The 18,629-nt window shown below is 67.6% G+C and overlaps 2 protein-coding genes across 7 annotated transcripts; both read right to left on the bottom strand.

Moving 5' to 3' along the window:
• Positions 1-114: 114 nt before the first annotated feature.
• On the bottom strand, positions 115-8,342 carry MAPK12 (mitogen-activated protein kinase 12). 4 transcript variants are annotated; one of them, XM_072742888.1, is made up of 12 exons: positions 8,104-8,341; positions 7,905-8,034; positions 5,880-5,974; positions 4,930-5,041; positions 4,793-4,822; positions 4,490-4,537; positions 3,901-4,015; positions 3,604-3,675; positions 3,409-3,488; positions 3,252-3,330; positions 2,999-3,172; positions 115-704 (listed from the first exon to the last, which is right to left on the bottom strand). In XM_072742888.1, exons 1-12 carry the CDS (start codon positions 8,226-8,228, stop codon positions 625-627), a joined length of 1,140 nt encoding a protein of 379 aa, XP_072598989.1. In that variant the 5' UTR covers positions 8,229-8,341; the 3' UTR covers positions 115-624. The 4 variants fall into 4 exon arrangements, with proteins under 4 accessions (XP_072598989.1, XP_072598990.1, XP_072598991.1 ...); XM_072742889.1 differs by having other exon boundaries at positions 5,880-5,938; positions 8,104-8,340; XM_072742890.1 differs by lacking the exon at positions 4,490-4,537 and having other exon boundaries at positions 8,104-8,342.
• Positions 8,343-10,159: 1,817 nt separating this feature from the next.
• MAPK11 (mitogen-activated protein kinase 11) lies at positions 10,160-17,926 on the bottom strand. Of its 3 annotated transcripts, none has more exons than XM_072742309.1 (12): positions 17,471-17,926; positions 13,867-13,996; positions 13,702-13,760; positions 13,519-13,630; positions 13,415-13,444; positions 13,287-13,334; positions 13,089-13,203; positions 12,737-12,808; positions 12,437-12,516; positions 11,946-12,024; positions 11,689-11,862; positions 10,160-11,445 (listed from the first exon to the last, which is right to left on the bottom strand). In XM_072742309.1, the coding sequence occupies exons 1-12, from the start codon at positions 17,482-17,484 to the stop codon at positions 11,366-11,368; spliced, it is 993 nt and encodes a 330-aa protein (XP_072598410.1). In that variant the 5' UTR covers positions 17,485-17,926; the 3' UTR covers positions 10,160-11,365. The 3 variants fall into 3 exon arrangements, with proteins under 3 accessions (XP_072598410.1, XP_025875598.2, XP_072598411.1); XM_026019813.2 differs by lacking the exon at positions 17,471-17,926 and adding an exon at positions 16,259-16,478; XM_072742310.1 differs by lacking the exon at positions 17,471-17,926 and adding an exon at positions 15,913-16,164.
• Between the last annotated feature and the right edge of the window lie 703 nt (positions 17,927-18,629).

Genomic DNA, 18,629 nt, shown 5'->3' with positions numbered 1-18,629 from the left:
AGCCCACTGCAGGCCTAGGAGGAAGTGGGTGCCTGCTCGGCCGAGCAGCGCCCAGGCCCTGCCCACCCCCCAATCCGGAGGTGGAGAGCCAGCCTGAGAATTAGGAGAGCCGAGTGGGATCTCTGCAAAAGGGTTTATTGGCTTCCAGCCACGTGGGTGTAGCCCATTCCGGGCAGGAGTGTAGGGGAGTCCACACCAACGCCCCCAGGAGAGACACCTGAGGAGGCGCTCTGGGTCCTCTCTGCCTTATGAAGTGGCCTTCAGCAGGGGCTGGAGCAGACAAGGTGGGGGCCAGGCCGTGACCCCAAGCCTCACCCCCACACAGGTTCTGGGGCTCCTTGTCGCACCTGGGGAGGGGGGGACACTGCTCGGGGAGTCAGAGGCCAGTCCCAGGTGAGGCTGACATCCTGTCCAGAAGGTCCAGATGCTCCCCAAGGTGAGGCTGATGTGGGAGCCTTGAGAGCAGCGTTAACAGGCCTGGAGGAGGGGGTCCACGAATGAGAGTTCTCCTGGGATGGAAGCCCCCGGCCAGGCCACGGTGATAAGCAGTATCCCCCTTCCAGTAGAAGCCCCAGCCACAATCCCCAAGGTGTCCTCGTCACCACTCTCGGGGCCCAGGGGTCTTCACAGGGCTGTCTCCTTGGAGACCTTGGTCCCCAGCTGCCGAGGAGGCTTGAAGCTGAGCACTTCTTTATATGTGACACCTGGGGTGGGGTGAGAGAGAAAGCCATCATGGGAGAAGGGACCTCAGCACCCCTCACAAGCGCCTCCTACAATTCACACCTGGGGGAAAGCCAGCGACCCAGGAAGAGCACTGGGCCCAGCTCACTGATGCTTGCCCTGACCAGTTCTGAGTCCTAGGAGGTGGCTCTCGGTGGGTGTGGGGAGAGCTCCCAGGCCCAGAGCACAGCCTGTTAGCACTGAGCTCGGGGCTCACCTGGTCTCCAAAACATCAGGGTCAGAAGTCGCTGCGGGAGTGCGGGTGCCACACACGCAACTTCATCACAGGCCACAGCCCCCCTCGGTCCCCCTGTGTCCCCCCACATGAACTATCCACCCCGATGGGGCTCCTATAACCCAAACCCACTGCCTGTGGCGTGGCCAGGCAGGCCTGGGCCCAGAGCCTGCTGTGATGAGCAGTCCTAAGAATAGAAAGCAATGTGTCTCTACAAGTGGAGCCACTCAGGACCCCCCAGAACACACCTGTTTCTGGACCCGGAACATCCACAGAAACTTAAATGAGAAGAATTGCCACCAAACACCTGGTGGTCACGTTCCCTGAAATGTGTGGCCAGAGCGAGCCATCCCCAAGGAAGGGAGAGGCCTGCTTTGCTTTCCCCCCGACCCGTGTGCAGAGGGACGGGTTCTGCTCGGCCTAGCCTGGCGTCCCCACGCTCACCTGGCCAGGGAGCACCTGTCGGGGGGACACCGGTACTCCCCGTGCCCAGGGCAGGAGACTGCGTGAGGAGCAGGCGATCTACGGGGCTTGCCTGCCGCATGGATGTGTCCCCCCGTGGGTGCCCCCGGGCCCTCTGTCTAATCCTAACACGGGGCTCAGGCCATACAAGGAAGGTCTGCGTGCAGCTGGCTGCTCCCACGGAAATGGGAGGGAATGAGGCTTGCATTCCTGACCGGGGGCTCAACCACAAACGGATCACGTGTTCACCGTGGTCTGCGGTAAAAGCAAAAGCTCTTCCCACAGTTCGTGTGGGTGGAGACCATGGAGAGGACTCTGTGGCCCGCGGTTTTCTAGTTATCTTTTTTAGCAACAGAAAGCTTTCATCCAACCAAACCAAACGCACAAGCACGAACGGGGTGGAGCCCTGCGGGAGGCACCTGACACACTGGCGGCTGAGGACCATGATTTGAGAAGCACCCCCACCCCGTGAGCAGCACCAAGGCCCCGGGTCTGACTCAGAACCATGACGGCCCAGGACGCAGTGGCAGCCACAAGCCGTGGCCAGACGGTGCTCGCCGCTGTCCTCACCCATGCCGGCCCCTGCAGGCTGGTCCCGCAGCCACCAAGAGAGGGACACCGAGCCCAGCCCTTGCTGCCTGCTGTCCTGCAAAGCCAGTTCCAGCGCGGGTTGCAGGGCTGCGGCAGAGGCCCGGGGCCCGGGCAGGTGTCCCTGAGCCCAGCCTGAAGCTCAGAGTGTGCCACTTGGGCCCAGAGCTGAGGAGTTGAGCGGGGGGCTGTGGTGGAAGGAAAGAGCCAGGGCAAAGCCAGGCGGTGGTGGGCGCAGGCTTAGGTGGGTCGGAGCCGCTCAGTGGGACAAGGGGGCAAGGGGTGCAGAGGAGGCTGCTGCGGGGGGCTCGGCCTGCTGGCCGGACGGAGGGGCATGCAGCTGTCCGGGTGGGAGGGGTCCTCAAAGGGGCAAAGGGGAGCCGGGCTGGCTCGGTCCGTCGAGCGTCCAACTCTTGGTTTTGGCTCAGGTCATGAGCTCAGGGTCATGAGATGAGCCCTCCTCAGTCAGGCTCCACACTCAGCAAAATCTGCTTGAAACTCTCTGCCCCCCTCGGCCCCTTCCTGCCTGGTGCCCGAGCACACACACTCTCGCTTGCGCTCTCTTAACATGTAGATCTTTAAAAAGGAAAGTGGGGCAAAGAGAGGCCACGAGAAGTTCAAGAGGTGAGAGTGGAAGTCTGAGGCACAAGGGGGTGCAGAAGGGCCGCAGGATGGCCCAGGTCTCTGGCCAGCACTGGGGACGGGCCTGCAGGTTAAGTGCTCACAACTGCCTGCAGCTGGGGGCTGCCACCCAGTTTCCAGAACTCTCCTCCGCACTTGTTTGTGCTGAACCCCCTGCCCGGAACGTTCTTTCATCCTTCAGCTCCGGCCAGAGGGCCCATTGGCCAAGAAGCCCCCTGCCCGCTGGCCGTCTGCTGTATTCCACACCGGGCCTGCGTCCCAAAGTCGGGGGACCCGGGGCTCTGAGCCCTGACCACCTGTGCTGGGCTCACAGGGTCCAGCCACCGCCCCTGCCCAGAGCCCCCCACTCACGCTTCCACTCGTCCAGCGTGCGGTCCACATCATCAAATGACTCGTCGTACTTCTGGGCCTTGGGCTCCTCCTCCGTGTCCTGCAGGGACTCGAAGTACGGGTGGGTCAGCGCCTCGGCCGCTGTCACCCGCTGCTCTGCGTCCAGCACCAGCATCTTCTCCAGGAGGTTCACGGCTGTGGGCAGCACTGGTCAGGGAGGGCCCAGGGCCCACTGCCCGAGTCACTGACCCAGCTCCCCTGAGTCCCGTCCTACCCAGGGGGCTTGCGTTAGTCAGGATAGAGGCAAAATCCTTCTTCTGCAACTCGGGGAGGCCCTTCATGTAGTTCTTCGCCTTTTCAGGAAGAAAGGGTGAGGGGCCACGCCACAGCCCCGGCCCAGCCCCGCCGCCCGTGCCCAGCTCCCAAGTGACCTCAGCACTCTGCAGCCTCTGCACGAACTCGGCGGGAGGTGTCCCTGTCACCTTCATGATCTCCTTCAGCTGGTCCAGGTCTGTGCTGAGGTGAGGAGCATAGCACGGGCCAGAGAGTGGGGCTCCCCCGCCAGCTGGGGCAGTGTACCCAGCACCCACCCAGGCCCAGCCCAGCCCCCCACATGTGTAGGATACGGTCACTGCCCTTGAACAGTGTCTTCCCCGTGATCATCTCTGCCATGATGCAGCCCGCGGACCAGATGTCCACTGAGACAGAGGCCCCATGTCAGCGCTCCGTGGGCCAGGGAGGACAGGACATGCGTGGGGAGGGACACAGACACAGCGGCAGTCCAGCCTTCCACCCCTTGCCCGGCTCCCATTCCCGCACAGCCGCCCCCCACGAGGAGCCACCGTGGGGCTTCCCCTGAAGAGGGGCAGCAGCGGCGCCACCTGGGAGGCCACGGCTGGGGGTGGTTCTGGGCAGCGCCCCACCTGTCTGCGTGTAGCGCATCCAGTTCAAGATGACCTCAGGTGCCCGGTACCACCGGGTCACCACGTAGCCAGTCATCTCGCTGTCTGCCTGCCTGGCCAGGCCGAAGTCCAGGATCTGGTGAGAACCGGGAAGGCGGGGCCCGGGGCCCCCGGGAGTAGGTAGGCCAGCCTGTGACCCAGAACTGGGCACGCGGGGCCTCCTGCCAACCCTCCGGGACCCGAGGTCCTGGCCACGGACTCCCTGAGCCTCCCCGTGAGCTCCTCTGTGTGGCCAGCGCGCCCAGCCCCACTGACCTGGCTTCCACCACCCTCAGGAGCAGCCCCCCGTGGGTCTCCTTCCCTGCTGCTCTGCTCCCCGCTGACCCCGGGAACTGGCCAGCACATTGGAGAGGCCCCCTTGGCCCTACCCTGGCTCAGGCCTGGGGGCCTGGGGACACCTCCCGCCCTTCACCTCATGAGGTATGGCGTGTGCCTGATGCCCTCCTGGCCCGGACGGCGGGGGTTGGGTCCCTCTGCCTGAAGGCCAAGGGCAACCGGCAGATGGACAGGTGAGGAGACCCCCCGCCCCCCACCTCCCCCCAACACACACCTTCAGCTCACAGTCCTCATTCACTGCCAGATTGCCGGGCTTCAGGTCCTGGGGACAGAGGAAGCATGGCCGTGCGGCCCCTGCCCCCGGGGGGGCACAAGGGCAGGGATGGGGCACCTGAATGGGGGAGCAGCCACACTGGGCCAGCCCCGGCCACAGCCCTTCCAGGGCGGGTGAAGGTCCCTGGGGACCCACAGCTGCGTGCAGGCATCACACACATTCCCCACTGGACCCCAGCACAGGGGTCCTGGAGCTCAGGCCCCCCCGCGCCTCCCTGCAAAGGAAGCTCCCGCCAGGACTCACCCTGTGGATGATGCCGGCGGCGTGGATGTACTATGGGGACAGAGATAGGGTCCGCGGCAGTCAGCTCTCTGGGAGCAGTGTGCTCCCCAGCCCCAGCCTGGCCTGAGGGGGTCACCCTCCCATACCCCCTCTCCCACCTTTAGCCCCTTCAGCATCTGGTACACAAGGAACTGGATTCGATCCTCACTCAGCTTCTCGTGCTTCATGAGCTTGCCGAGGTCAGTTCCCATGAATGGCATCACCAGGTAACTGAGGGGACAGGTGGTGCAGACAGTAGGTGTCGCACCCACTAGAGACCCCCGAGATCGCCCTGCAGCACCAGGCTCCACCCACCTGTCCAGTGCCCGCCCGCAGCTCTTCCTCCCACCCAGCCCCAGGATGTCAGGTTCGTCAGGACCACACTGTGGTGCTCCCTGCAAGGCACATGGAGGCTGGGATCTGGGGAGCACCAGGGATCACAGGCAGAAGAGGGTGCAAGAGAAAGGAAGGCCTGCAGGTAGGGGCAGGGATGGCAGGACACATGGTCAGAGCGGCAGGCTGGGCAGGTGGAGGGAGAGAGACAGCGAGGACAGACATTTAGCACCTCGCCGGGACAGAGGCCTCTGGGTCCTTGACCTCTACAAGGTCAGACGGCGAGGAGCCTGTCCTCAGCCCTTCCCAGGCTCAGCCCCTGGCTTTCGGCCGGCCAGACCACAGTAGGAGCCCAGGGAGGGCAGCCTCAGGCAGGCCTCCCGCCGCCACTCCCCTGCCTGCCAGCAAAGGTCAGCGGCTCTAGTTACAGGCCACGTTCGATGCCAGGGTCCCAGAGCACGGGACCTGCCAATGACAGATGCAGGCCCCACGCTTGCACGCCCAGCACTGGAGAGGGCCCCGCGCCAGGTGTGGGGGCAGGAGGCCCAGGGCCCACCCACTGTGCCAGGGCCATGGGTCCCCGGGGGCATGTGGCAGGGGGCAGACTGTGGTGTAGGGAAGGGACCCCCACTCAGGCTGCAGGGACATCCACAGACCAATGCGGAACCCGAGTCAGCACCCAGGAGCAACCCAACACTCCCTTGCCCTGAGCAGCCTGCCCCGGGGCTGCACTCACAAGTCTGTGAAATCATCCAGGGTTTCATCAGGAGTGAACACGTCCAGCAGCCCAATGACCTGGGGGGAGGCCGGAGTACCTGGTGGAGTAGAGGCCTGGCGGAGGGCACGGGGTCAGGTACACCCCGAGGCAGCACAGCGCCCCAGCCAGGAAAGCCCCCTACAGCTGTCCCCGTGTCCCCCCACCGTCCTACTGGCAGGACAGCCTAGCCCTGGCACACATGCCCATAGACACAGGCTATTTTTGAATGGTGACTGCAGGGATCCTCTGGGGGAGGGGCGGTCCCAAGTCTGGGTCGGCTCCCAGCCATCCAAGGCACTCCAGCCCCCTGGCCCTTCCCCTGCCTCTTCTCATGCCCACTGAAGAGGGTGGGACAGCCTCCCAGGGGAGAGCCAGCACCCAGCAGACCCATCAGGGGGCCCTGGCTCTGCCAGTGAGGCCCAGGCAGGTGGCACGACAACCAAGGCAATGGCTAGACCCGGCCCCGCGGAGCCCCAGGAGGCCTATATGGCTGAGTGGCCAGAGGGGCAGGTGGATGTGCCAGCGGGGGGACACCTGGCAGAGGCCAGGCAAACGAGGGCCGAGGCAGAAGGGAGGACACTTGAAGCGTTTGAGGAACACGGGGAGAAAGGCCAGGTGGCTGAGGCCCAGGCCAGGGAGTAGCCAAGGAAAGGCCGGAGGGAGCCGGGCGGGCCCTTGCCTGCCAGGTGAAGGTTTGGCCTTGATCCTAAGAGCTGCCGAGAAGGGGTTTAAACAGGTGCGATGCCTGCTATGTGGAGACAGATGGGAGTGAGGCAGGGACAACTAGGTGACTGCGCCACCAGGGCCAGAGTCACAGGCACAGGGGAGGACAGAACATAGAGGGATGTCCGGTGAGGGGCCTGGGCCACCGGGAGAGTGTCTTGGCAAGAAGGGGATGGAGGGCAGGGTCCCCGAGGATCAGGGGGGGTCCGTCACGTGGAGAGGGATCTGTGCCCCTGTGGATTCTGGCCTCAAGTAAATGGAGAGGGAAGGGAGAAGGTGCCAGGTGTGGGCGGAAGGGCAGGACCCAGCCGGCACTCCGCCTCTCACGGCCTCAGTGTCCTCCCAGGGCAGCGGGGTCACAGTCAGCCATGTGCAGGGCACCCCGAGGCGGCGGCACCGGCTGCCAGGAGATCAGGAGCTCAACTGGGATGGTGCAGAGGAGGAGATGCGGCAAGGGTGGGAGGCGACCAAGCAGGCCGCCCTGAGATCTTGGAGGCGGGAGCCGGGGGGCAGCTGGGGAGGAGGCTGCCACCACGGGGAGTCAGCTGGGCCTGACTAGGGGAACCAGGAATTGGTGAGGTCGGGGCTGGGCTGGCGTCCCGCATGAAGGGATGTCCCCGGGGAGGCCCAGGGACAGAGGCAGAAGTCTGTGTGAGTGAAGCACCCGCTGCAGTGCCATCGGCCAGGAGCCCAGGGGACCCGGGACTCGCTTTCCCCCGAGGAGGGAGGCTGATGACCTAGAGCCAGGCCATCCGTAAGGGTACCCCGCCCCCCTGCCCAGCAGCCATGAGAGCCTGATCCGGGGGTGACGCGGGGTGGGCTGTGCAGAGGGCAGAGCTCGGTTGGGGAGGCCCCCCAGGACACAGACCGGGGCTCAGCAGCCAGCAATGGGCACACAGGCCGCAGCAGAACACGGTGCCCCAAGGGCAGGTAGGGCATCAAGGGAGGCCCTCGCGGGTGGGGCCGCACATCAGCCACCCTGGAGCGAGGCGACCCTGGGCCGGCCACCCAGCCTCGGCTCTCCACGGCCGCCCGTAGCCCCTGACCACGGGGCACGCCCCGCTCAGCACCCAGCTGGGCAGACTGTGGCCCACAGCCTGGGGTGCAGGGGGCCCCAGGGTGCAGCTGTGGGGGATGCCCAGCCGGGCGATGGCGCCCCTTCCGGGACCACCGGGGCCTGGGGAGGCAGGGCTGGGCCGAGTGAGGGTGTCGGCCCGGCGAGTGTCCCCCCCCACCTCGCGGGGTGAGCCCGGCCCAGCCGCACCGGGGGCGCCCACTCACGTTCTCGTGGCGCATGTGCTTGAGGAGGCGCAGCTCGCGGTAGGCGCGCTTGGCAAACAGCTCGGACTGGAAGGGCCGGTACAGCTTCTTGATGGCCACCCGGGCGCCGCTGCGGCTGTCCACGGCCGAGCTGCGGGACGCCCTGCTCAGCGGCCGCCCGCCGCGCCCCCCCCCCCCCCGGCCGCCCGCCCGCGCTCACCACACGGCCCCGTAGGCGCCCGAGCCCACGGGCTGCAGGTCCTGGTACACTGTGCGCACCTCCCACGCCGTCTTGGTCACCTCTTGGCGGTAGAAGCCCCTGCGGGCGGGTGGCGGGGAGCTCATGGTGCCCGGGGCGCCCCCCCCCCACCGAGCCCCGAGCCCGGGACCGGGTCGCCGCACCTGCTCGCGCGCGGGGCACCGCGGGCCTCTCCTCCCTCCCTCCCGGCCCGGCTGTCCCGCGCCGCGACCCCCGCCTGCCCCCGGCCCGGCCCGGCCCGCAGTCCCGCCCCCGCCGCGGACCAACCGGCCCCCGGGCCGTGCACACGTGACGCCCCCGCCCGCCCCGCGGAAACCCGAGGAGGCGGGGCGGGGGGGGGGGGAGCGGAAGGCAGGGCGCGCCCCCAGAGCCCGAGCCCCGCGCGGTGTCTGAGCAGATGCCCCTGGGTCACCGCAACGCTCCCCGCGGAGCTGGGCCCCCCTGCTGCACAGCCCTAGCGCCCCCAGTCCCGGCTGCAAGTCCCTGGCCATGGCCTGGCCACCTCCACCGTGTAACCCGGGCCCCATTCCTGTGTCCCCCTTGTCACCTGCCCACCTTGCGGGACAGCCCCTTCCCCTGGGGCTGATCCATACCCGTCCCAGGGTGGGCCCCCACCCCCACCTCCCCAGCACCTATTGCCTGCATCCCCCTCTCCTTGGGGAGGAGCTGGTTCTGTCTCCCAAACTTAGGCTGCATCCCCAACACCCCTCCGTGTGACCACCGGGCCCCGGCGCCAGAGAGGGTGGTGGTGTAGGTCTCCCTTGGGCCCCTAGGCACACCCAGCTCCCTGCCGGCCACCTTCCACCCAGCTTACTCCCTCCTGACCTTCCTAAGCCTGGCCTGAGCCTCCCCTCTCTCTCCAGACTTGACCCCCCGGGGGTGAAGGAGGGCCCTACTTGGGCTCTCAGGGTCCCCCTGACCCCTAGGTGGGGCATTGTCCTTCCACAGGTCTGGCCACATCCCGGACCGGATGCTCCTGGAGGACAGAGCCCCCTCCATGACCTGCCCAGCCCAGGGACCCAGGTCCAGGGTAACAGGATCCCCAGGGGCCCTCCCCTTCCTCTGCCCTGCCGGCCACCATGAATCAGCAGCTCAGAGCGGCCAGAGCAGCTTTCCACCTGGGCTTCCGCAGGACTTGGAGACCAGCCGGAGAGATCGGCCTGGGCCACTACAGCCACAATCACCTGTGTCCTTCACGCCTGGGGCCGACCGGGCAATCCCCCTGCCTCTCCCAGGAGCCCCTCGCTGGCTGCTTCCTCCCCATGGGGGGCTGGGGTATGGCAGGTGTCCCCAGGTGGTGCGTCCCAGTTCTGCTCCCGTCCGCTGCCCCTCACCACAGGACTTGGGCCAGCCTGGTCTCCAAGGGTTGCCCAGGACCTGAGGCCCAGCAGCCGCCCCAACCAGGCCCCTGGTGGTCCAACTCCCAGAGGGTCTGCAACCCCCAAGACCCAGAACAAGGGCACGAATGTCCCTGACCCCTGCCCAGACCAGGACCCGTCCTCACCCGAGCAGCAGTGGGCAGGAGCTAGTAGCTCAGGGTGTGTCCCGAGGGCTGAAGCAAGGGTTCCCTTCCCCCCAACCCAATACGAAAGAGAGGAAAGCTCTCTTCCCCACCCTCCCTGGCTCCAGGGGCGGATGCGCCTTTGCTCCCAGGGAGCCCCAGCTGTCCCCAGGCAGCTTCCCTGACCACTGAGAGAAGGGGCGGGCCTGCACAGGGACCAGAAGCTGAGCCGGCCCCATGCATTCCTCAGCCGGGCAGCTGGGCTTTATGTGCGGACGGCCGGACAGCTGTCATGCCCTGTTCCCGCTCGGAGCCCATTAGCCTGGGTGCAGACCCCAACGCCCCCCGGCTCCCAGGAACGGGGAGGCGCTGTGCTGTATGCGGCTGCTTGTCTGACTAGAGACTTGAGCGACCTGGGCAGCGCAGGGCCAGGTGGGGCCTGACCAGGGGGGCAATGCACAGGCCCAGCCACCCCGTCCAAGCAGCAGGGCGCAGAAACTTGGGAGACAAGCAGCCTGAGAGAGAGAACCCTCTTTATTGTGAAACCCTGGTGCAGGCACTTGACGTCGAGACCTCTGCAAGGTGGGAGGTCGCCCCGACTCACGCAACACCACCCCTCACGGAGAGGCCCCACGATGGAGGTCCACACCCCAACACATCTTGAGCCGAGTCCTGTCCCAGAGGTTGCCAGATCAGCCCATCCTGGAAGAAGGGAGGGCGAGAGCTGACCCCAGCTGCGGGCAGCAGGGCCGGAGCTGGTGGGGTGCAGAGGTATCAGCAGAGGCTTCCTCCTCAGCTCCGGCCAAGGTCCAGGGTCTGAGCCCGAGTGTGCAGCTCCCCTCCAGGCTGGAGCTCCTGGGCCAACTTCGGGCGGCTCCTGGTGCCTGCTGCAGCCCCCGCATGCAAGGAGGAAGCCCTGGCTTTTGTTCACCAGTTGCCCCTTGCCCAAGGGAACCCCCGCACGGAGCACCCAGGGCCTCAGCAGCAGCACCCTCCCCCCATCGGGAACCGAGGAGGGGGATGGAACAGTACAGCCACCTCCCTGGAAGCTTCTTGCTGGTCGTGGCAGCAGCCCGTGGGCACCCGCCTGCAGGTGCCTCGACACATAAATACCGGGAACACCCGCCTGCAGGTGCCTCGACACATAAATACCGGGAACACACAGTGGTGCACACGTGCCACTCACAGTACAGGGGGACGGACACTTGGCTCCAGGATGACTCTCTGATGACAGCCTGCGGCCGTCCCTGCCCTGTGACCTTCAGGGAAGACCCTGCTCAACTTTCAGGCCATGGGGCCTCAGCATCTCCCAGGGGCGCCCCACACTTCCAAGTTGAGAAGCTCTGACAGCAGAGGCCTCCCCTAGGCTCCAGAGGGCTCTGGCCCCTGTGCACCCCACTTGCCAGAGATGGCCCTGTGGGACGGAGGAGAGCCCCTCGGGCATCCTGGCGAGGCCCTAAGGAAGACCCAGAGGGTCGGGAGAAGGCAGGAGGACCAAGGGGTTCCAGAGGTGCAGACTCCACCCGCGGCTTGCACACACGCACACGTGTGCATTCACACGCGCACACAGATGGCCCACGAGGAGCAGCGTGTGGGCGGGATCCCAGGCTGGGGGCGGGGCTGCGGCCACGGGGTGCTGCGGCCCCTCATGGGCATGCGGTGGGCTGAGGAAGTAGCCAGCATGCTCTTGCTCCCGCTAGAGCGGCTGGTGGTACAGGCTCCTCACTGCTCGATCTCCAGGCTGCCGGGCGCCTGCGGTGGCTCTGCGGGCTTGAAGCTGAGGACCTCCTGGTAGGTGAGCTCTGGGGGGAAGGGGACAGGGTGAGCCCTGCGGCCGCTGGCCCACCGCCCCGCCCGGGCCCAGCACCCCGAACGCAGCCTCTGCCTCCGGGCTTCCTTCCGGGGTCTGCCCTGGGCTGCCCCCAAGCCTCTGCTGGACACGCTCAACCCCATGTCCACCTGCCCCCCCCCGGCAGGAAACGGGCAGCCCCTAGCCCTCGGGGCCCCCCGCTCCACCCCTCCCAGCCGGGCCCCCTCGAGCCCACCCTTCCACTCCTCCACCGTGCGCTCCTTGGCCTCCACGCTCTCGTCGTAGGGCTCGGCCTCGGGCTCGTCGTCGGGGTCATGGTACTGGCTGAAGTAGGCGTGGGCCAGGGCGTCGGCCGCGCTGACCCTCTGGTCGCTGTCGAGCACCAGCATCCTTCCCAGGAGGTCCACAGCTAGAGCGGCCAGTGCGAGGAGCAGTCAGGGGCGCATCCACGCTGAGACACGGAGCCCAGCCCGGCCCAGGGCCCGTCCTCACCCAGGGGGTTGGCTCCATGGAAGATGCTCCTGAGGTCCTTCTGGGGCATGGGCGGCAGGGACTGGATGTATGTCCGGGCCTGGGGGCAGCAGGAGGGACCTGAGGGCGCGGCTCACACCCCGCCTCCCCCCCCACCCAAAGGCAGCCCCAGGGAATTCGGGGAGCAGCCTCCGAAGGGCCAGGCCGGGAACGTACACAGACCAGAGGTGCCCCCGCTTTGGACGTGGCGGCTCCAGCGCCTTACCTGGCTCTCGGTGCCTGCAGCAGCCCCCTGTCCTTGGCTGCGGCCCCGTTCGCCAGAGCGCAGGGTTTACCCTCCCCGTCCCTCGCGCCAGGGACGCCTTCCCTGTCCACCTGTTTCTCCCCGACGGGGTCAGGCCCTGTGTCGGGCTCTGTTCCGCTGGGACCCCCGTTTCCCGCGCCGTTGCCGGGCTGCTCCCCAGCGCGCCCAGGGGCCTGGTTCATGGGGGCGCCGGGGGCTGCTGACTCACGTGCTCCGAGGAGATCTTGGCCAGCACCTCAGGGCTGGGCGTGCCCACCACCTCCATGATCCGCTTCAGCTGGTCAATGTCTGCCCGGCTGAGGAAACGCCCTCCAGCCAGGAGTAGGCCCCTCCCGGCGCGCAGATCCCAGGCTCCCCTCCCGCAGCAGGCGTCAGAGGGCCCCGGCTGGCATAGCGTGGGGCCAGGAGGCAAGGCCAGCCAGAAAGGGCCCGTGCCCACCTCCACGGAGCCCCACCCAGCAGAAGGGGACCCGGGCTCACCCCCCTCCCCAACCTGGCCCAAGGATACAGTCATTTCCTGGGAAGAGGGCCTTTCCCTGGAGCAGCTCAGCCATGATACAGCCCACAGACCAGATATCCACTGTGGAGGAAGGAGTCTCCATTAGTTCGCCTGCTCCAAGTCCCGCCCCCACCCCCTCCCGAGAAGTAGGGCCGTGCAGACTGTGCCGCACCCTGGTCACACCCAGGCCCCCAACCAGCAGAGCCCTTACTCCCCTAGATACAACTCTGGGCAAGGGGCAGTTAGCCCGGGACCCGCTGCGCTCGAGTGACGGCCCCGGACCTTGCCTGGGCTCAGGCCTGGACACAGACGCCGCCCAGGCTCTAACGCAACACATCTGCCCCGCCCACGCAAGCCTCACCCGTCTGGTTGTAGTGCATCCAGTTGAGCATGATCTCAGGTGCACGGTACCAGCGCGTGGCCACGTAGCCGGTCATCTCCTCATCAGCCTGGCGGGCTAGCCCAAAGTCTAGGATCTAGGGCAACCCCCAGGCTCGTCAGCGCCTCCCTGAAAGCCCCCCCACACCGGCCCGTGGGCCCTCTCCAGCGGGCGGCTCACCCTGAGCTCGCAGTCCTCGTTCACGGCCACGTTGCTGGGCTTCAGGTCCTGGAGGGCAGGTGGGGCGTGAGCGGGAGGAGCGGGGCGCTGGGCCTGCACAAGCCCGCCCTCTCCGGCGGTGCACCTACCCGGTGGATGATCCCCGCGGAGTGGATGTACTGCGAGGGGGAGACCATGGGAGCGTCAGGTGCCAGCCAGCATGGCCCACCCCGCGCCCCCCACACGCGCCCACCTTCAGGCCGCGCAGCAACTGGTAAACCAGGAACTGGACGTGCTCGTCGCTCAGCGCCTGGCACTTGACGATGTTGTTCAGGTCAGCGCCCATCAGGGTGGTCACCAGGTACCTGGGAGGGGTCAGGTGTCAGCAGACAGCCCCCCCAATGCGCTCCTGAGCCCCGCATCAGCTGCCACTCACACTTCGCTGAAGTCCTCAATGGAGGTGGCCGGCGTGAACACGTCCAGCAGCCCGATGACCTGCATGGGGATGGGAGTAGGACTCGGCGAGGCGCCCTGGGGCTGTGTGCCCCGTGTGTGTGCCTCACCCCCACCCCGCTGACCTGCCCCGGCGCTCCAGGCTCACATTCTCGTGCTTCAGATGCTTGAGCAGGCGCAGCTCTCGGTAAGTTCTCCGCGCGTGGATCAGGGACTGGAAGGGGCGCGACAGCTTCTTCACCGCCACCTTCTGGCGTAGCCGCGTGTCATAGGCCGAGCTGCAAGGTGGGTGAGTGAGGCGGCGGGGTGGGAGCCGGCCGTGCACCCTGGGCCCCCGCCTTTTTCAGAGGGCCCCTCGGGTGGACCGCTGTCCGTGTGGCCAGCCCGAGTCCAGCACCTGGGGAGCCTCTCCTCTGTGCCTCGCTCCTCAAGGGGCACCCACTCTCCAGCCTCCCTTCCCACATGCATCCCGGCCATCGGGTCCCTGCCTGCCCCGCCTGGGACCCATGGGGCAGGATCTGGATCTTCTCCCCACAACCCAGCATGAGGCTGGGGGACAGACTCCACCAACCAGGTCAGGAAAACAAACATTGTGAACCATCCCCTTTCACCCCAAACGGTCCTCCTGCTCCCCTACGGGCCCACCACTCGTGGAGGCCCCCCCGGGTTCCAGAGCTACCTCCAGAGCCCCTGGACACCCCCACCTCTGAATATTCAAAATATGGACAAAAAGCTAGCCGAAAACATTTACTGCGTTATTATTTCTAAGAGTGAGAAACTGGACTATACGAAGCATTCAGCAGAGGGTGGTGTCTGGATCCACAGAACATTCCCCTGGGCCCGCCCCACCCCCCAAGTTCCAGAAGTTCCACTGCACACCAGCTTCCACACCCCTCCACTCTGCACGAAAACATCGTCTCCACACGCAAACGGCCTGTCACCGCTGGGCCCTTCCAGACTCGCCGGCCTGGCCCTGGGGCCGCACTAGGAGTCCTACCTTTACAGGGACCAGGTCCTCACTGCTGCTCGGCCCTTCCCTCCCTCTCCTTTACCTGCACCCTCTAGAATTGTGCTTCCCCCAGGAGTGCGTGCTGTCTACATGGGGAGCAGCTCCTGCAGCACCTGGGGTGCTCACAGGGCCGCGGCAGGGGTGCAGTAAACCCAGTAGGTGTCTCGGGCCTCCACACGCCTACCTCCAGGCTGTGGCTTTTGGGGGAAGGTCCACGTCCCTTTTGGGGACACAAGCAGGGGAGTGGCCCCTCACGTGGGGCAGCAGATCCTTTGCTCAACTGTGTCTGCACAAAAACGGGTACTGGGTCACAGCTTCACAGAACACGAGAGCCCAAGCGAGGGCCATCGCCTGCACTGGAGCACCGGCGCGTGCGGGCAGTGGGGAGAGACCCAGGGCTCCCCCGGGGAGTGTGATGCTCCCTAGGGACCCAAGCGATTCCAGCAAGACTCTATATTCCCCAGAGACCACCCATGCACTGTCCTGATCCTCTTCTTGCCTTTGAGATCAGTCTTAGGGATGAAGGCAGGCCTGAGGCTGGAATGCATAGGACAGCCAGCCTGGGGCCTCCCACACGCTGGCCAGTGACAACAGATGGGGGGCAGCAGCCCTACTCCAGGCCCCAGCACTGAGCCCCTGGAGGGGTCAGGGAGTCCCCCAGGAGCAATGCCCCATCCCTAGGGGCTCCGGCCTCCCCATGTCCAAGACCTCCCCAGCCATCTGACTGAGGCCTTGGGAAGGACCCCACTGGTTTTGGGGAGCACCTCTCAACAACCACATCCACACTCAGCTGGTCACTATTGCAACTGCACCCCGAGTTCCCGTAAGCACCTTACCCTAAGCCCCCCAGTGCCTCCCTAACCCTACACAGGCCTCAGGCAAGTCCCTTCCTCGCTCCCACTTGCAGACTGTCCTCGGGGCCCAGGGCCCAGGTGCGGGCTGTGGCCTGAGCTCTCCTGGTTAGGGCAAAAATGGAGTGGGGTGTAGGCCGACCCCACAAGTATGGTAGGGGGACGGCAGGCATCTCTGCTGGGCCCTCGGCCCCATCCAGAGTCTGAGACCCTTGGGAAACGGGAGGGGCAGGACCGGCCGCGGAGTTGGAGGCCATTGCAAGGGGAGGGGTCCTACCCTCCCCCAAGTTGGGCTCTTTTCATTTGCAAACAAAAGTACTGGCTGGTACCGCACCTGCCAGACCCCGGGGTGCCGGCCCTTGCTCGGGGGCGAGGCGCACTCTCCCGCGTGTAGGGCCCGGGGAGCCGCCCTTCCGCCGACCATGACGCCGCAGGACGGGGGCCTCGGGGCGCTGGGGGGGGACGACCCCTCCCCGCAGCCCCACGCCGCGTCCGGGGAAAGTTTCCTTCCGCCCCCGCCCCCGCCCCCATCCTCCGCGGCGGCCGGGATGGCCCGGGGCGGGGGCGCGCGAAGCCCCTCCCCACGCCGCGCCGCCCGCCGAGGGAGGGAGGGAGGGGGGAGGGGGAGGGTGCGCGCCCCGGTCCCGCCCGCGCCGCCGCGCCCTGCCCGCCGCCCCTACCAGACCGAGCCGTAGGCGCCGGAGCCCACCGGGCGCAGCCCCTGCAGCCGCCGCGGCACCTCCCACACCGTCTTGTTGAGCTCCTGCCGGTAGAAGCCTGCGCGCGGGCCCGACATGGCCGAAGCGGCCGCCGCCCGCCCGCCCCGCCCCTGCCCCCGCCCGCCCGCGCCCCCGCCGGAGCCCGAGCCCCAGCCCGAGCCCCAGCCCGAGCCCCAGCCCGAGCCCCAGCCCCAGCCCCAGCCCGAGCCGAGCGCACGGAGGGCGGCGGGAGGAGGCGGCGGCGGCGCGGGGCGGGGCCGGGGAGCGCGGGGCCCGACGCGCGGCTTCCTGCCCCAGCCGGGCGGTGTCCGGGCGGACGGCTGCCCCCCGCCCCCTCCGGGGCCCGCACCCCAACCCCTGCGCCCCGCCCCGCCCCCTCCCGGGCCCCGCACCCCGCACCCCCCTCCCGGGCCCCGCACTCTCCCATGCACCCCGCCCCGCCTCCTCCCGGGCCCCACACTCCCTCCCCCCCCGCACCCTTCCTCCCGCACCCTCCCATGCACCCCGTCCCGCCCCCTGCCGGGCCCCACACTCCCCCGCCCCCGCACCCTTCCTCCCGCACCCTCCCATGCACCCCGCCCCGCCCCCTCCCGGGCCCCGCACCCCCGCCCCCCGCACCGCCTCCGCCCCGCACCCCCCTGCACCCCCCGCTCCCTGCTGGGCCCCGCACCCCCAGCCTCCGGCTGCAGCGCGCGCTCGCCAGGACACCGCCCTGCCCGCAGCCTCGGCTCCCCGCCCCCTCCCCTGCCGGCACCGCGGGTCCGCGCACCGGCCCCCCCAGCCCCCGCTCCGGGCCCTGCACGACACCCCTGCGCAGCTGCATAGGAAACGCCGCCCAAGGAACCCGGACACTTGGTGGGACGTGGCCGTGGGGCGGGCAGGTGGGTGGCCCGGCCCCCCCCCCCCGCCGCCCCGCCCGCGCCGTGGCCCGTGTCCGGGGCCTCCCGTGGCTGCGCGGCGGCTCCGGCTCGGGGCTGGCCTGGGCACCGCCGGGGGCGAGGCGCTGCTGGTGCGGCCCCGAGGACCAGCCCCGTCAGGACCAGGGACAGCGGCGGTGCCCGGCCACCTCCGAGGTGCTGTACCCACAAACAGCTGCCCCCAACTGGGCCCCTTCGGTTTCCGGCTCCTCTCCTCCTAACCCCTTTCCGCCGCCACCTCTTCCGAGAAGCCCACCCTGACTTTCCCATGTCCTGCGCGGCTCCTCCGGGGCATCACCGCAGCTCGTCCCCGTGTCCCCTCGGCAGCACCGCCCGTCCCTCACTCCGAAGGGCGGCCTCGCCTCTCTCCGGTGCTGGGCTCGCGCACCTCTCCTTCCCCCTCAAAGGTGACCAGCGCTGCCGGGTGACAGGTGCCTCCGGACCCGTGATGAGGGCGGGGGCGGGGCTGGCACCTCTGGGGACACGGCAGCCACGCCCTCTTCCAACAAACCAAACCCTGAGATTTTATGTGAAATCTGCTGGCTTTAAATACCGGCAGCCAAATTAAAGCAAAGCGTTGTCAGGGCAGTACGGGGCAAACGTCACCACCAGCGTATTTGGACTGCAGCGTGAGCCGAGCCCCGCCCGCGGCCAGCCTGGCAGGACCCCGACCTCAGTTTCCCCTCGACCTCAGTTTCCCCTCGGGGACCCCGGTGTCCCCACCCCGCGGGGCGGCGCCTGGGTTTTGTGCGGAGCCAGTGCAGCTTCAGCTGAAGGCGGGGGAGGGGGCGGCCTTTGTTAGCGCTGGGGGTGCCCCCAGGTTCCCATGGCGACAGGGCCCTCCTCCCGGCCACCCTAGGGGAGCCCGTCGGGAGTGTCCAGCGTCCTGCCTGGAGGACCGAGCTCCACAGGAGGGAGCTCCCCTGCTGGGCCTTCCCACAGCGCCATCCTGGCCACTGGCTGCAGGAGGTGGCTGCGGCCAGGTGACAGGCCTGGTGGCCTGCAGCGAAGAGCAGCGGGGAGCGGCAAGTGCCTCAGGTGGGAGCTGGGTCCCGGTGGGGAAGCCGCGGGGAAGATGCCTGCCCTGAGCCTCAGGACCCCATCCCGGTCTCCCCGCTCCTTCGTGGTTATCCCTCGGTGTCCAAGGTCTCTCTCCTCTCCGTGTCCCCTCCACTGCCCAGGCCACCCAGAGGCCGGCAGGAGCCCCCCTGAGCCCCTGACATGGAGGTCCCTGATTCCAGGGAGGGGTCACTGGTTTGAAAGCAGGGTAGGGCCTTGGGCAGCTTTCTGCAACTTGGCAGGAAAGGTCATGGAGGTCGTGTGCTTTCTCCTGTCCTTGCCCCGCCGTGTCCCTGTGGGGCACAAGGAAGTGGACATGGGAGGGTGGGTCATCCGTCAGTTTGTCATGGCGACCA

This window comes from Vulpes vulpes, chromosome 16, assembly GCF_048418805.1.
Source record: "Vulpes vulpes isolate BD-2025 chromosome 16, VulVul3, whole genome shotgun sequence".
Taxonomy (NCBI): domain Eukaryota; kingdom Metazoa; phylum Chordata; class Mammalia; order Carnivora; family Canidae; genus Vulpes; species Vulpes vulpes.
Note: the sequence above shows the minus strand (reverse complement) of the source record. Positions and strands in the feature narration are given on the sequence as shown.